Source organism: Poecilia mexicana, unplaced genomic scaffold (genome assembly GCF_051168715.1).
Source record: "Poecilia mexicana isolate PSO_F unplaced genomic scaffold, ASM5116871v1 scaffold_15, whole genome shotgun sequence".
In the NCBI taxonomy this organism is placed as follows: domain Eukaryota; kingdom Metazoa; phylum Chordata; class Actinopteri; order Cyprinodontiformes; family Poeciliidae; genus Poecilia; species Poecilia mexicana.
This window is the reverse complement of record NW_028263384.1, coordinates 9729273-9742732: the sequence shown is the minus strand read 5'-3', so window position 1 is coordinate 9742732 and position 13460 is coordinate 9729273. Positions and strand designations below refer to the sequence as shown.

At 41.6% G+C, this 13460-nt stretch overlaps 1 protein-coding gene across 1 annotated transcript; it reads left to right on the top strand.

Annotated features, from left to right (window-relative positions):
* The first annotated feature begins 434 nt into the window (after nt 1-434).
* six3a (SIX homeobox 3a) lies at nt 435-5795 on the top strand. Its single transcript, XM_014975774.2, has 2 exons — nt 435-2700; nt 4610-5795. Exons 1-2 carry the CDS (start codon nt 2009-2011, stop codon nt 4800-4802), a joined length of 885 nt encoding a protein of 294 aa, XP_014831260.1. The 5' UTR covers nt 435-2008; the 3' UTR covers nt 4803-5795.
* Nucleotides 5796-13460: the final 7665 nt, after the last annotated feature.

The following is a 13460-nucleotide window of genomic DNA, read 5'->3' as shown; positions in this document are numbered from 1 at the left end:
GAAAAAGAGAGAGAGAGAGGTTATAGGCTAGAAGGTTGGTTTTAACACCAGCATGAAAATACCGGCCTTTACTTCCAGTCCACAGAGCTTTGCAATGGGGCCAATTCAAGTGCCACTTGGAATTAGTCCTCCTGGGTTTCGTGCAAGCAGCACAGTGGACAGGTTTGATCCAACATGCTGCCCCACCTCCACCTCCACCTCCCACCCCCTACACGCACACACACACACACACACTTAACTTGACACACAAAGCGTCAAGTTAAGACACAAATAAAAAACAAACAAATAATATTAAAAAAACGCCTGAACTACTCCTGCAAAGATCATCACACAAGCCCCGGCTCCGCGGCGTGCACACTTCCACACGCAAGACACCTGAGCAGCTCCAAGGCTCTCCGTGCGTAAAAGCGCGCAATTCGCGCCGCAGCGCCGACGTTAAGTGCGTAAAGTGCCAAAACAGGTGTTGGTTACGCATGCAGCATAGGGAGTTGTTGCATACTCACTATCCCTTCAGAAAGCTCCAAGCTTGAGGTTGGCGGTCAGTCGGTCCAGATCCGGAGAGAATGTGCAAATCGCACAGAGAGAGAGAGAGAAACAGAGAGAGAGAGGGAGAAGGAAAAAGTTTTGAATCCCTGAATGAATTTGTAGAAAGGCGGCTTAGGATCATTATGTCAGCTTTATTGAGGACGGATTAAGCAGAGTCTAGATGCTACGCCTTATACTCGGCTCTTTCACAATGTGGGCACTGTTCGTTTTAGGGGTGAACTCACACTATTTTAACACCCTCATAAGCCCTGTCTAAATATGAAGTGGTTTTAGTCACAAACATGAAAATCACACCGCCCCGGTCACCGCCGTAAGCCGAGTCCCATGACTGGATGCGGACATTGATCGTGTCCTTTAGCCACCAGATCAAATGCAACGAAAAGTGCTTTTATGTCTCCGAGAGGCTTTCAAGTTGGCATTGGATTGTAGTTCCAACACTGGACTAATGGTTTTAATAAGGGGTATTGGAGTTTTTTTTTTTTTTAAAGAGAGAATAATATATTTAAAAAAGAGGGTAAGAAGTCAATGGCAAATGAGTTTCTCTCCCCCGACAACCTGCCCCCCTCCCTCACTTCTCCTCCTGCCTCCTAAAATATAAGGAGAGAAGGCGGCGTGGAGATGAGGGAGGCAGAGTTGTGCACTCTGCGTCCCAGAGGCAGGCCGAGCGAGAACAAAAGTCACGACCAGAATAAAGTGGGAAAAAATAGGCAAAAATCGCTGACAAAAAAGAAAAAAAATCAATTTTATTGTATATGGGGGAAAAAAGTACATTAAAAAATTCAATATTTAAAAAAGTTGCTACAACTGTCCAAAAAAAAAAAAACCACTCCAAAATAATGTGCAAATTGGCTCGCTTCTATTCAAAACGTGTATTCCCGCGATGCAGTCATTGGTTGTCCATTTGTCCCCCATTTAAAGCTCCCTCCCTGCTCTCTCTCTCTCTCTCTCTCTCTCTCTCTCTCTCTCTCTCCCTCCCCGTCTCTGCTAAGCATCTCCAGTCTACATATCTGCTTTAGCTTTAACGAGCCTCGTTAAGATCGCAATAATATTCCACCCTCTAATTGCTCATTCCATTCAGCAGATAGGCGAGCATTGGCTCGCGCCTGATGCGCGCGGTGCAGTGGGAGGGTTGCTGTGGAGATCCGAGACTCTGATAACCCCCCGTGCGTGCTGCACAAGTGGTGAAAGCCTCGCGCTACGTACTGGCTAATGATTGGCACGCTTGACAGTGATTGGCAGGGCTGCCATGACAACGCCACAACGACACCAAGAAGACCAATAGAAAAGGGAAACAAAATGTTTCAATGCTACACTCAACGGCGGATTTAGGGGGGAGATATTATGAGGCTGGTGTCATTAGGCGATAGCCATTGAATCATTCAAGCTTTTTTTACTAGCCGTATTTTTCGGGTTTTTTCCCCCCTTTTTCTCGGTAATTTTCTTTCTCTCTCAGGTCATTTCCATGGTTTTCAGATCCCCTTTAGAGCTTTATCCCTCCCATTTCTTCCTGCCTAACTTCGCTGATCGCCCACTGCTGCTGGCGAACAGCGCTCCCGCCGCCAGGTCTCCAGAAGACTTGTCCATGTTTCAGCTACCGACCCTCAACTTCTCCCCGGAGCAGGTGGCGAGCGTCTGCGAGACGCTGGAGGAGACCGGGGACATCGAGCGGCTGGGCCGCTTCCTCTGGTCCCTGCCGGTGGCTCCGGGAGCGTGCGAGGCGATCAACAAGCACGAATCCATCCTGCGCGCCCGCGCCGTGGTGGCGTTCCACACGGGGAACTTCAGAGACCTCTACCACATCCTGGAGAACCACAAGTTCACCAAGGACTCGCACGGCAAGCTGCAGGCCATGTGGCTGGAGGCTCACTACCAGGAGGCCGAGAAGCTGCGCGGTCGTCCCCTCGGACCTGTCGACAAGTACCGGGTACGGAAGAAGTTTCCGCTGCCTCGGACCATCTGGGACGGGGAGCAGAAGACGCACTGTTTCAAAGAGCGGACGCGGAGCCTGTTGCGGGAGTGGTACCTACAGGACCCGTATCCGAACCCGAGCAAGAAAAGGGAACTGGCTCAAGCCACTGGACTCACTCCTACACAGGTCGGGAACTGGTTTAAAAACCGGAGGCAAAGAGACAGAGCAGCGGCGGCCAAAAACAGGTTGGCGATTTTTTTCTTCTTCTTCTTTTTTCCCCTGCTTTATCAAAATCACTAAAAATGCGCACTTATTTACGGAGGGAAAGCTTTTTCTTTTATATAAGAGATAAATGTTACTACGCTTCCGGAGAAACTATCCAGGAAAAGAGAGAGGGCAAAGCTGCAAGTCAGGTAAAGGGAATGAGCTGCAGCGACATGTTTGCTGTGGAGTGAAATCCGGGACAAACACTGGAACTATTTTTTTTCTCTCCCTCTTTCACTTCAAATTACAACCTTTTAAAATTAAATATTAAAGAGACGTGTTGATCAACGTTAAAATCTGAAATTAATTCACAACTAATAATTGCAATTTAAGAAAAATATATATAAATAGTTGAATAAAAAAAATAATAATAATGGACTTAAAAACGACATTGTTTAAATTTGAAGTTTTAGTTTAACGTGGATTTTTTTATACAGTTAATTAAATTTTTAATATTTAGTTAATGTTTGAATGAGTATTATTATTATTATTATTATTATTATTATTATTATTATTATTATTATTATTATTATTTATTTATTTATTTATTTATTTACAAAAAACCACGTGTTTATTTTCTCGGTACAGGAATTATACATCTAAAACGTATGCTCATACTATTAGGAAACATCCGCAAATATATATCAACCTTCTATTGTATTAATAAATTGTTGTTAAATGAAACACGTTTTCAGTGAGCATGACGCAATTTGTAAACAGCACTGAATTAATACGGTTTGGTTAAATCTCTAATCCTTTTATCCATTACTGTAAAAACGCATTTATGTTTTTTCCCCCCCGAAATAATTCTATTTTTCTTCCTATCTAAAAAATAGTTCTGATTTATTTAGGTGAAATTAAAAAGTATAGTATAATAATATAGTACATTTAGGGTTTTTTTTTTGTTTGTTTTTTTCTCCTCCGTCTCATTTTAACATAAAGCTGTGCTGGAAATGAAGATTATCTAAAGGGATAATGGACACATTACTGATATTAGTCCACTAAAAAAAAAAATTAAAAAAATAAATAAAAGGAGCATGCGTATAAAAGCCTCGGTCTGTATTCATAACATTACGCGTGATATCATTTCATTGAAATGCTATAATTGATTAGAAAATTCCCCCAAGAGTATTACTAAGCCATATGAACTCTGTCTTAATCTCTTAGATAAATGAATAGATATATTTCCGCGCTGACATTATCCTTCTGCGATGGAGTTATTACTATTATTATTATTGTTGTTGTCGTCATTATTATTATCGTGAGTGGACAGGAGATAAACATTTAGGGTGATTGGTGCAACCTGGATCTCCACGTCATTCATTCATGCACTTCCATCCCGCTGCAGCACAAAACCTCTGTTAGGCTCTCTGTATGTTTTATTTTTCACTTAACTACCAACATTGATTTTATTTTATTTATTTAGAATTTTTTTTTTTTTTACTGGACTTCACAGAGGCTGGAAAGCACAGCAGTATATATAAAAGGAGGGGGAAAAAATACAAATAATTTACGTCCCAAGTTTTTTTTATTTATTTTTTTTTTTTTTGTGCTGTTACTGTTTAGACTATTCCACCTAGCATTGCGCGTTGGTTTTGTAGCAAATCCTCCCAGCGTTAGTTGGTCTAAACTGTCTAAATAGTGCTGCGTTTTTTGTCCCTTGAAAGCTGGCTGCTTGATAAAAGCACGCATGCATGGCTGGGGCCGGCACAGGGAAAGAAAGGAGAGTTTTGAACCCCTATTTTGCACCAGGATGAGGAGCAAGAGGAGGAGGAGGAGAGGGGGTTAACATTCTCAGGTCTAATTGCCATTTCTCTCATTCTCTCCCTCCCCTCCTCCCTTTCTCTCTCTCTCTCTTCTTTTTTTCCCCCCTCTAACCTCTTTCCCCAGGCTCCAGCACCAAGCAATAGGACCGGCCGGCATGAGGTCCCTCTCAGAGGCCGGACTCACCCCTCACAGCTCGGCCGAGTCGCCCTCGACCGCGGCCAGCCCCACTACCAGCGTTTCCAGTATGACAGAGCGAGTCGACACTGGGACGTCCATCCTGTCCGTCACATCCAGCGACTCGGAGTGCGACGTATGATACGGCGAGGAGGAGGAGGAGGGGGCGGGGGGGAGAGAGATGGAGGGATGGGGGGTGGGGGGTCAAACAAGAAGAAGACAAAAAAAGGAAAAAAAGAGAGAAATATTTACAGGGAAAACGGACCCGAGAAGATGAAAAAAAAAGACTTATGAGAAAAGGACCGATTGATATAAATATTAAAATAAAAAGAGATAAAAGCACGTCTTTTTTTTATTAAAGCGCTTTCAAAGGACCCACGCCTACCCCTCCTCTTCATCTCCCTTCACACCAACAACACTAGACTACTTGCATGATTTTTTTATTATTATTCTTTTCCATTTTGTAATCAGGGAAATCAACCTGAATGCAAGATTTTTTTTCTTAACCCCCCCCCATCAGGAACCAGAGGGAATAAAAACAGATCGTCTTGTTTTTATTTTTATTTTTATTTTAGTTGTTGGTTTTATTTTTTCTCCATCCAAATGATGATGATGACGGCGAGGAAGGCGCCGTGCAAACAAGATGCAATCCTGTTTCCATTTTCTTCTTCTTCTCTTTTTTTTTGTTTACTTTGTGTTCATCAGACAATCATTTTTAAGTCGTAAGCACCTTTTTTTCTTAACTGCATTTCTGTCACTGCCTGTGTGTGTGTGCGTGTGTGCGTGCGTGTGTGTGTGTGTGTGTGGGGTATAAACCTGGTCGGAAAGAAGAAAAAAAAAAGAAAAAAAATATTAATGATAATAATAATGTGTCGAACGGATCCGTTTATGACTGTATCAGATTTTTATTTTTTATTTTCAAAAAAAAGTTTATATTGAATTATGTATATCTCAAATAATGCGATCATTCTCCCGCTCTGTAATATACGTGTAGAAATATGCTTGTACATAATTATTGCTCTCCCCCCATCCCCCTTCCTCCTCCTCCTCCCCTGCGAGTGTCATCCTCTTTTCTATCCCCCTTCCTCACTTTTCTTGACTTGGTGTTCCTACATAAAATATTTGTCAAAACTTACACCTCGACTGCTGCAGGCGTTTTTGTTGCGTTTGTTTTGGTTTGGTTTTTTTTTTTTGTATGTGTTGGTGGCTTACTAATCTTCATATATTTGGTCTGAGTGGCTGGTAAATGTGTTGACCCCTCGCTAAAAGCCGTATCCATCTTGTTTTTTATTTTGTTGTTGTTGTTGTTTTAGTTTGTTTGTTTATTATTAGCATGTAATTCAAATGAAACGTTGAATTTGCCTCGCCTCTGTGCATGCTGTCCGTCTTTCCATCCGATTACGGATAAGGGCTGTCATAAGTGGCTAAACACATGCTCATATTGGCTCATTATTGGATTGTTGGAGCATTACCGCTCATCCTCGCTTATGATCCCCCTGCTTGGTGGAAGGTTACGAAGTCAGGTGGCTAAACTTGGGCGATTTTTTTTTTTTTTGCGATTAAAAAGAGAGAGAGAGAGAGAGAGAGAGAAAGAAAAGAGTGCTACAAGAACTTTGTCAAAACTTGTACTTTCAGTTTGTTGAAAACTATACAAGAATTATTTATGTATTTTTTTTGCTTTTGATAGATTTACACAAAATGTCAATGTGAAAAAAAAAACCGAAAAAGAAAAGATGTGAGTGCTATTTCCACCTTTGTGTTTACCGTCGCTGGTGAATACAGAAATTAAGTAAACGCGCCATTAAATGGGCTAATCACGATGGGGACTCCTCCCCTGTCCCAATCTCCCATTGTGGCTACTGAAAAGAGCTTTTCTTCCTCGGACGAGAACCCCCCCCCCCCCACTCCCCACCCCCCTCACCCCATCCACAAGAAAAAAAAAAAAAAAAAAAGCTCTTTTCGCCCCCTCTCCTGCAGTCCATTTCCAACCAAAATCCCGAACCAATTATTATGCCGGGACTGGGGCGCAGATATTCAACTACAGGACACTGTTGCACTTTTTTTTTTTTTCCTTTTTTTTTTTTTTAGTAGTAGAAACACTTTCTCAAACATAAATAATAAGTACTGCAGTTGACAGAAAGTGGGACACGGGAGCTGCTTGCTGTTTGAGAAATGTAGAAAACTCCAGCCTGCAGGGCGAACATGGACAGTTCTTTGATCTTACAAAATTTTCAGCTTTTTTTTTTTTGTTTTTTTTTTTTTTGCTTGACAGTTTTAACTTTTTATATTGTGTCGAAACAAACACTTGGGGCCTCCTGTGTGGTTTCAGATAAAGGGGGGAAACGTTTTTAATTGATTGAGGATGCCAGCTTTGTAGCGGATCCTGAAGAGCTGAAGTTTGTTTGCGTACACGCACGCGGTGGACAGGACATCGAGTGTGACGTCAGACGAATATTATGCAAAACATTTAGAGTTGCAAAGAGGATGTGGGTACAGATAATTTATTCTTTAAAAGCTCAAGAATTGTTATTTTAAGGAAAGACTCCGCAGTTTGATAAAAATGCGATTCTAAATCACGTAAACGTGGAGTTTTTGTTTTTGTCCCATGAGCTTGAGCAAGCAGAGGTGAAAATGTGTTTATACAGCGTCTTTTTTTCTAATGAATATAAAAAGTGCTGAGAAAAGCAAAAGTCAAGTACATTTTAAACAAAATGATTGAAAACGAATAAACATGAAGCGACTTTAAATCTGTAAATAATGTGCTTTTAGCTGCTTTAGGATCAATCTTTAGGTTTGATCATAACAAAAACCACAAAAAAGTGCGTCCAGAGCAGGTGGCCCAACTGACGCGAGATTGTCAAAAAAAAAAACAAGAAAAGAAAAGAAAAGAAAAAAAGGACCACTAAGTCGGTCAAAGCTCAACTGTTCGGGTAAAACAAACCTTCCCCTCCGCCTGTCTTTTGCATATGAACTAAATCTGGTTCATATTTGAAATCTCTAATCAGTCTGCCAGAGACAGATAGGCCCTATCAAGAGCACCAAGAGTCTATGGCTTATCACACACACACACACACACACACACACACACACACACACACACACACACACACACACACACACACACACACACACACACACACACACACACACACACACACAACCTCCCCACTCCGCTTCTCCATTTACGCACTCCATAAGTTTTATTGGCCGCGACAGGTCCCGGCTATGATTGAGATGAAATTAATCGTGAACTGAAGAGCATTTTTATTATTATTGTTACTGTCATTATTATTATTGGCAAGGAAGGACACGAGGATTAGGACGACATCTGAGAGATGGGGCCGCAGATATAGGCGCTCATGAATGCACAAACAAGCGGTGAATTGGCTGCATTTGCGCAACGTTATACGCACAGTGCGAAATGGGTGTTTTCCTTGCAAAACACATGCGGAGTAAAGTGTAAAGAGAAGAAAAAAAAGATACAAATTTTTAGAATAGATTCCCACCTCTTCTAAACTGGACAATACGAATAAGGCGAAGCAGCGAGACACCCTAGAAAGTTATTAACAGTGAGATCTAATAACGATTTTGCCCATTATGAATATGCGTGACTGTGTAAATGAGATGCATGGTAAGAGCTACAAGGATTGTTCTCAGTGTAAACATACAGTATGTAGGCCAGAGCTGCCGCAGCAGCAGCAGCAGGGGCAGAAAGCGTTGCAAAGTGTGAGCCTATCTGTTGCTGGCCTGGGTCATTAACAGCGGGGGAGCTCTTGTTCGTGATCTGTCAACTCAAATATGGATCACAAGACAAAAGGAACTTAGCGGAGAGTAATCTCTGTGTGTGATACTTACACCAGAGCAAACGAGAATGTGAGAGAAGTGCGGCACTTGCATGTTCTTTCTCCCCCAGCCTCCCTTCCGCACCCTCTCTGCATCTTTTGCGCTCTCTGAGGTTGTGTGTTTTTTTTTTTTCACGCTGAAAGTCAACAACCTTAAAAAATACGATGTTTTCCTAGTTTTAAAAGAGAGAGAGAGAAAAAAGCTCAACTGAGAGGTTTTCAGGGTGTTTATATTGACGTGTGTCTGCTTGGTGGTGATCCGCTTAAAGGTCAAAGCCCCCTCCCACCCCCCCACCACACATACACACACTCACACACACTCACACACACTCACATACACACTTTTCTCTTCAATTCCCACATAAAAAGAAAAGATCTCGCGCACCAAATTAAGTCCGATTCCCAGAAGCGTCGATGAAGTGAAAAACAAAGTGTTTCGACCAACAACGTCGAAAATAAAATGGAGAAATTGGAATATTTATTCCAGACTTTACAGAAAGTTATTAGTGACGTAATATTTTTTTAAAAAAGAGGAGGAAACCATTAGATTTCCCAACCCATCGGCAGACCAGAAGCTTTTCTCTTGATCGACTTGGAAAAAAAAAACTTCACAGCTTTGTTCTCCTGACCTCTACATTCTGCTCTTTAAGATGAACAGAAACACCTTCTCTTGTCGAAAATATTTGCAGCAATAAGCCAATCCTCATAAAGGCCAAAAAGAAAAAAAAAGACAGGGAGAAAAAAAGCAGGTCTGCCTTAATTGCACATTTATATTTTCATCCATTAAATCCCAGCTCTTCTGCGTCACCTTTTAGAAAATGACAGTGAACAGCTCCCGCTTTCCTGCGACAATTACGTTGAGATTAAACGGGCTACAGGGTACAGGAAGCAGACTTGCATTAAGGGGAAAAAAAAATAATTCAACAAAGAAAGTTGGAATCATTTTTATGGTCGCTCTGCGGGGGTAAAGGTGTTAAGTGAGAATGTTTATGATGCGAACCTAGGAAATTGTGTCCAATCATAATTTGAGCCGAGGTAAAGTTTTATTTCCCCAATAAAAGACGCAGTGTGGAAGTCGACAGGGGAACTTTGTGGACCCCCCCACCCTCACTACTTATAGTTACATGTGGATCCTATTTGGGTGGCACATATTTTGGTGGGACCCATGGTGGGACCCATGTGGGTCTCTCAGTTTGAAGAATTTTTCTTAAAACTGTTCCGATGTCCCACTTGTTCTATCAGTAAAAGTTGAATATTATTAACTCAAGTGGGCCCCACTCTATGACACCCATCGTCATCCACGGCTGCTAGCTTGAGGCCCCACAAAACAGAAAGCATTTGTTCACGTTCAATATTGGAAAACCTGTCAAGTTTGATTCTTGTTCACCATAGCTATTTATAAGTAGCTCAACAGTTAGTGGAACATTTAGAAGTTTTTCTGTGAAGAAATCAAATTTTTAGGGGTTACATGGCCCCTCCGAAATGCAAATCTGATTTTGGGCCGCATTCAACCTGGATCCGCCTCTGTGAAATACCGCAATGAAAGAGAAGACAAATCGGAGAAAAGGCGACTTGCTGGTCGCCCAGTCACTGATGTTATTCTTTTTTATGGGGCAGCTGGGATCATACTCTCTCTTTCAGGTCGTGACGTGTGTGTGCGCGCGCGCATAAGAGAGAAAGAGAGAGAGAGAGAGAGAGACTTAAGTAAGTCAAGACTTACTTCAGTCTAATGCCTGTTAGTTTGGACTACCAACGCACAAGCTTCATTTAAAAAAAAAGAAAGAAAACAAGCATAACATGAAAGCAAACAAAATTTCGCTTACTCTAGCAAACACGACCAGCTCTCCACACACACCTACACACATATAGAGGAACACGGGTTTTCCACATGCATATGCGCACAGGAGCAACCTTGCTCACACAGCACATATGGAGCTTGTGTGTGTGTGTGTGTGTGTGTGTGTGTGTGTGTGTGTGTGTGTGTGTGTGTGTGTGTGTGTGTGTGTGTGTGTGTGGGTGGGTGTGTTGGAGTGGAGGTGGGGGTACAGGCTGTGATCTCTCGCCTTGTGCACAACGAGTGGACAGAGTCGCTGAGCAGCTTAAACAGAGCCGCAGCACCTGTGATTTCTGTGACCGTTCTCAGGCCCGCTTAGTTTGGCACGGCACGGCACGGCACGACACGGGACGGCACGGGTCCACTGAGGGCTCCTGCTGACCAAGCAGGGAGCGTCAAAGACAACAACGGGGTTGTTTATCATTGTTTTAAAAAAGTCGGTCAAATTCTATGATGGAGGGTTTCAAATGTCCAATCCTCTGAATCCTCCGATCAAGCAGTGTTGTGATTATTAAAATTTTTAATTAAAGTTAATGAAAAATAATTTTACAAAAATCTGTCATACAATGTATTCATTCATGAAGTTACATAAACGTTTTTCTACCCACATTATTATTATTATTATTATTATTATTATTATTATTATTATTATTATTATTATTATTATTATTATTATTATTATTATTATTATTATCATCCATGAACCAGTAAATTGACCTCAGTTCACCTCTTGCACTAACATTTTGGTGACACCCGCACCCCACCTTTTTTTTTTTTTTTTCCTTTTTTACCCACTAAAGGTTGATTACTTCCTGGTCAGCTGCTGAAGGCTGTTGTCTGTGAGCTGGAGCTACTGCCTGTTCTGCTGCTGCAAACCTTTAAATAAACCCATCCTGGACAGAGACACTTAGTTCACTTCGTCTTTTACACAATTTAAAAATAATAATAATAAAAAGATGTTTTGAATTTGTCTACCTGCACAAATCCAAACACATTTGGATGACCAAAGATCATCCAATGTTTTATGCATTCAAGATACTATCCAGGGATTTTACTAACTTATATTTTACTAATATGCAGATTAAAAGACTAAAACAAACTCCGATGTGTTGTCTTATACCTTATGTGATGTCACAAAAGATTTGAGCTCGTGAAAACTTGTGTTTTGGGATGGCAGATTTTTATCTTGATTAATTAAAAAAAAAATAATAATAAAATAAAATAAAAACAAGAATCAAGAATTAACCATGACATATTTGCTCTGTAGCAAATATTCGTTCGATTAATCGTCCGATTAATAGTGTAGGTTTGGATCTCTTGTGGACTTAAATCCAAACAAATACTGTAAAAAAAAAAAAAAAAAGCCCAATAAGAAACCTACGCATTGCATTAAAGGCTTTAGCATACATCACAGTGTATGTGTGACAGCTCTTTTATGAAAAGCTTGCCTCATTTCCGAACCTCTGTGCACCGAACAAAAGGTCGGGGACTGACCGAGGTCCGGGTGTCCTTATCAATTTAACCTCCATTTACAAACCGATGGGATGGTTCACCCCGAGCGCCAGCAGCCTCTCCTCCACAGGCAGCGGAGGTCATCAGAGCGGAGCGAAGACCAAACGCGCTCTTCGACTGCCATCTAGAGGACGCAAGTGGAATTAGACGGAGGGTCACTTGAAAAACGACGCACCTTTCTGTCAGGGGTCAGCGGAATTAGCGGGTCCACATTTGCAGGTGTAAATAGAGTTGAAAGACTAGATTGTGACAATGCAAGAAACAAACGAGGTGTCACATAAATATTCACTGTGATGGTTTAAGCGCAACCATGACTCTTAAATTATGTTGGTTAATTAGCACAGCCGCTGCTTCCAGTACAGAGGTATTTTCAGTTACCCCACCAGAAGTGGACCTGTACCTCACAAATCCAAACTATGATCCAACTGAAACAGCCTTAAAGCTTTTCTATTCTCTGTGTTCATTACAAGCACGGACATACGCAGACCTCCGTACACCACAGGGACGTCTGAAGGCCAGCGTACATTTATACTTCATACTCACTTGCAGCAGTAAATTGGAGGGTATGGAAGGGGATATCTATTAAAGTTTCATCACATGAAAGTCAAATGATGTCGGCACGGTGAAACAGCTTCCCCATTTAGTGCAAGATCAAGGAGAGTGTAATGAAACCCCGGATCCGTGGTTAATTTTTCAAAACTGATATCCAGAGTTTTTGCAGTGTCCGCCAAGGGGCAAAGTGACTGACAGCCGTGTGTGTGTGTGTGTGAGAGAGAGAGAGAGAGAGAGATGGTGGTGGTGGTGGTAGCAGTGACCTAGGGGGATGTTGCTAATGGTTTCTGCTGGAGCGAGGCCTTTTAGAGGTTTAACTCCTCTGTTGTGGAGAGCAGTGGCAGAGGGGAGGAGAAGGACAGAGAGCAGGCAATGGAGAAGGTTTGCTGTAAATGGACAGTAAAACGCTCGAAGCGACTCGGCCCGAATCCACCATTAAAGGAAGGGGGAGGTCATAGTAGCAGGTTACCTTCCATGCACGGTTACTTTTGTGCTTCTCCATTTCGCACTCACTCTCGTGTCCTTAAGCAGCTTTAGCCTGATTTTAGACTCTCGTGCGTGTGTGTGCAGGCGATCCTTTATCTTGGGTCACTGGAGTCGATTTGTAAGTTTAAGGATTTAGACGAGGGTGAATCTGATATCAGTGGATCTGTAGCACCTCGCTAAAAGTTCTCGTAAATTGTCTGATATTGAGATTGTACACAAAAGACCGGCATAAAGAAGCTTCTAACATAAACACAAATCTGAAAAGTGTGACCTGCATTTTTTCTTTTCATTCAGACAACAAAAGTTTGACCGTCTGTCTTTGCAGATATAACTCAAAGACAGTTTGTCTTGACAGAAAGCAAAACTCTTCAAGTGAACCATATTTAAACTTCTTTTCACATTGATATTTTACCAGTAAAAACAGATTTGATCTGTTTTGACTGATAAAATAATGGTTGAGCACACAACATATGGATTATACAACAATGAAACCACTTCAAAATGCTCCATGTTTGATGCGTTTTTTTTTAAATAAAACTGTGCAGATATCTGAGAATACAAAATGGTGTAAATC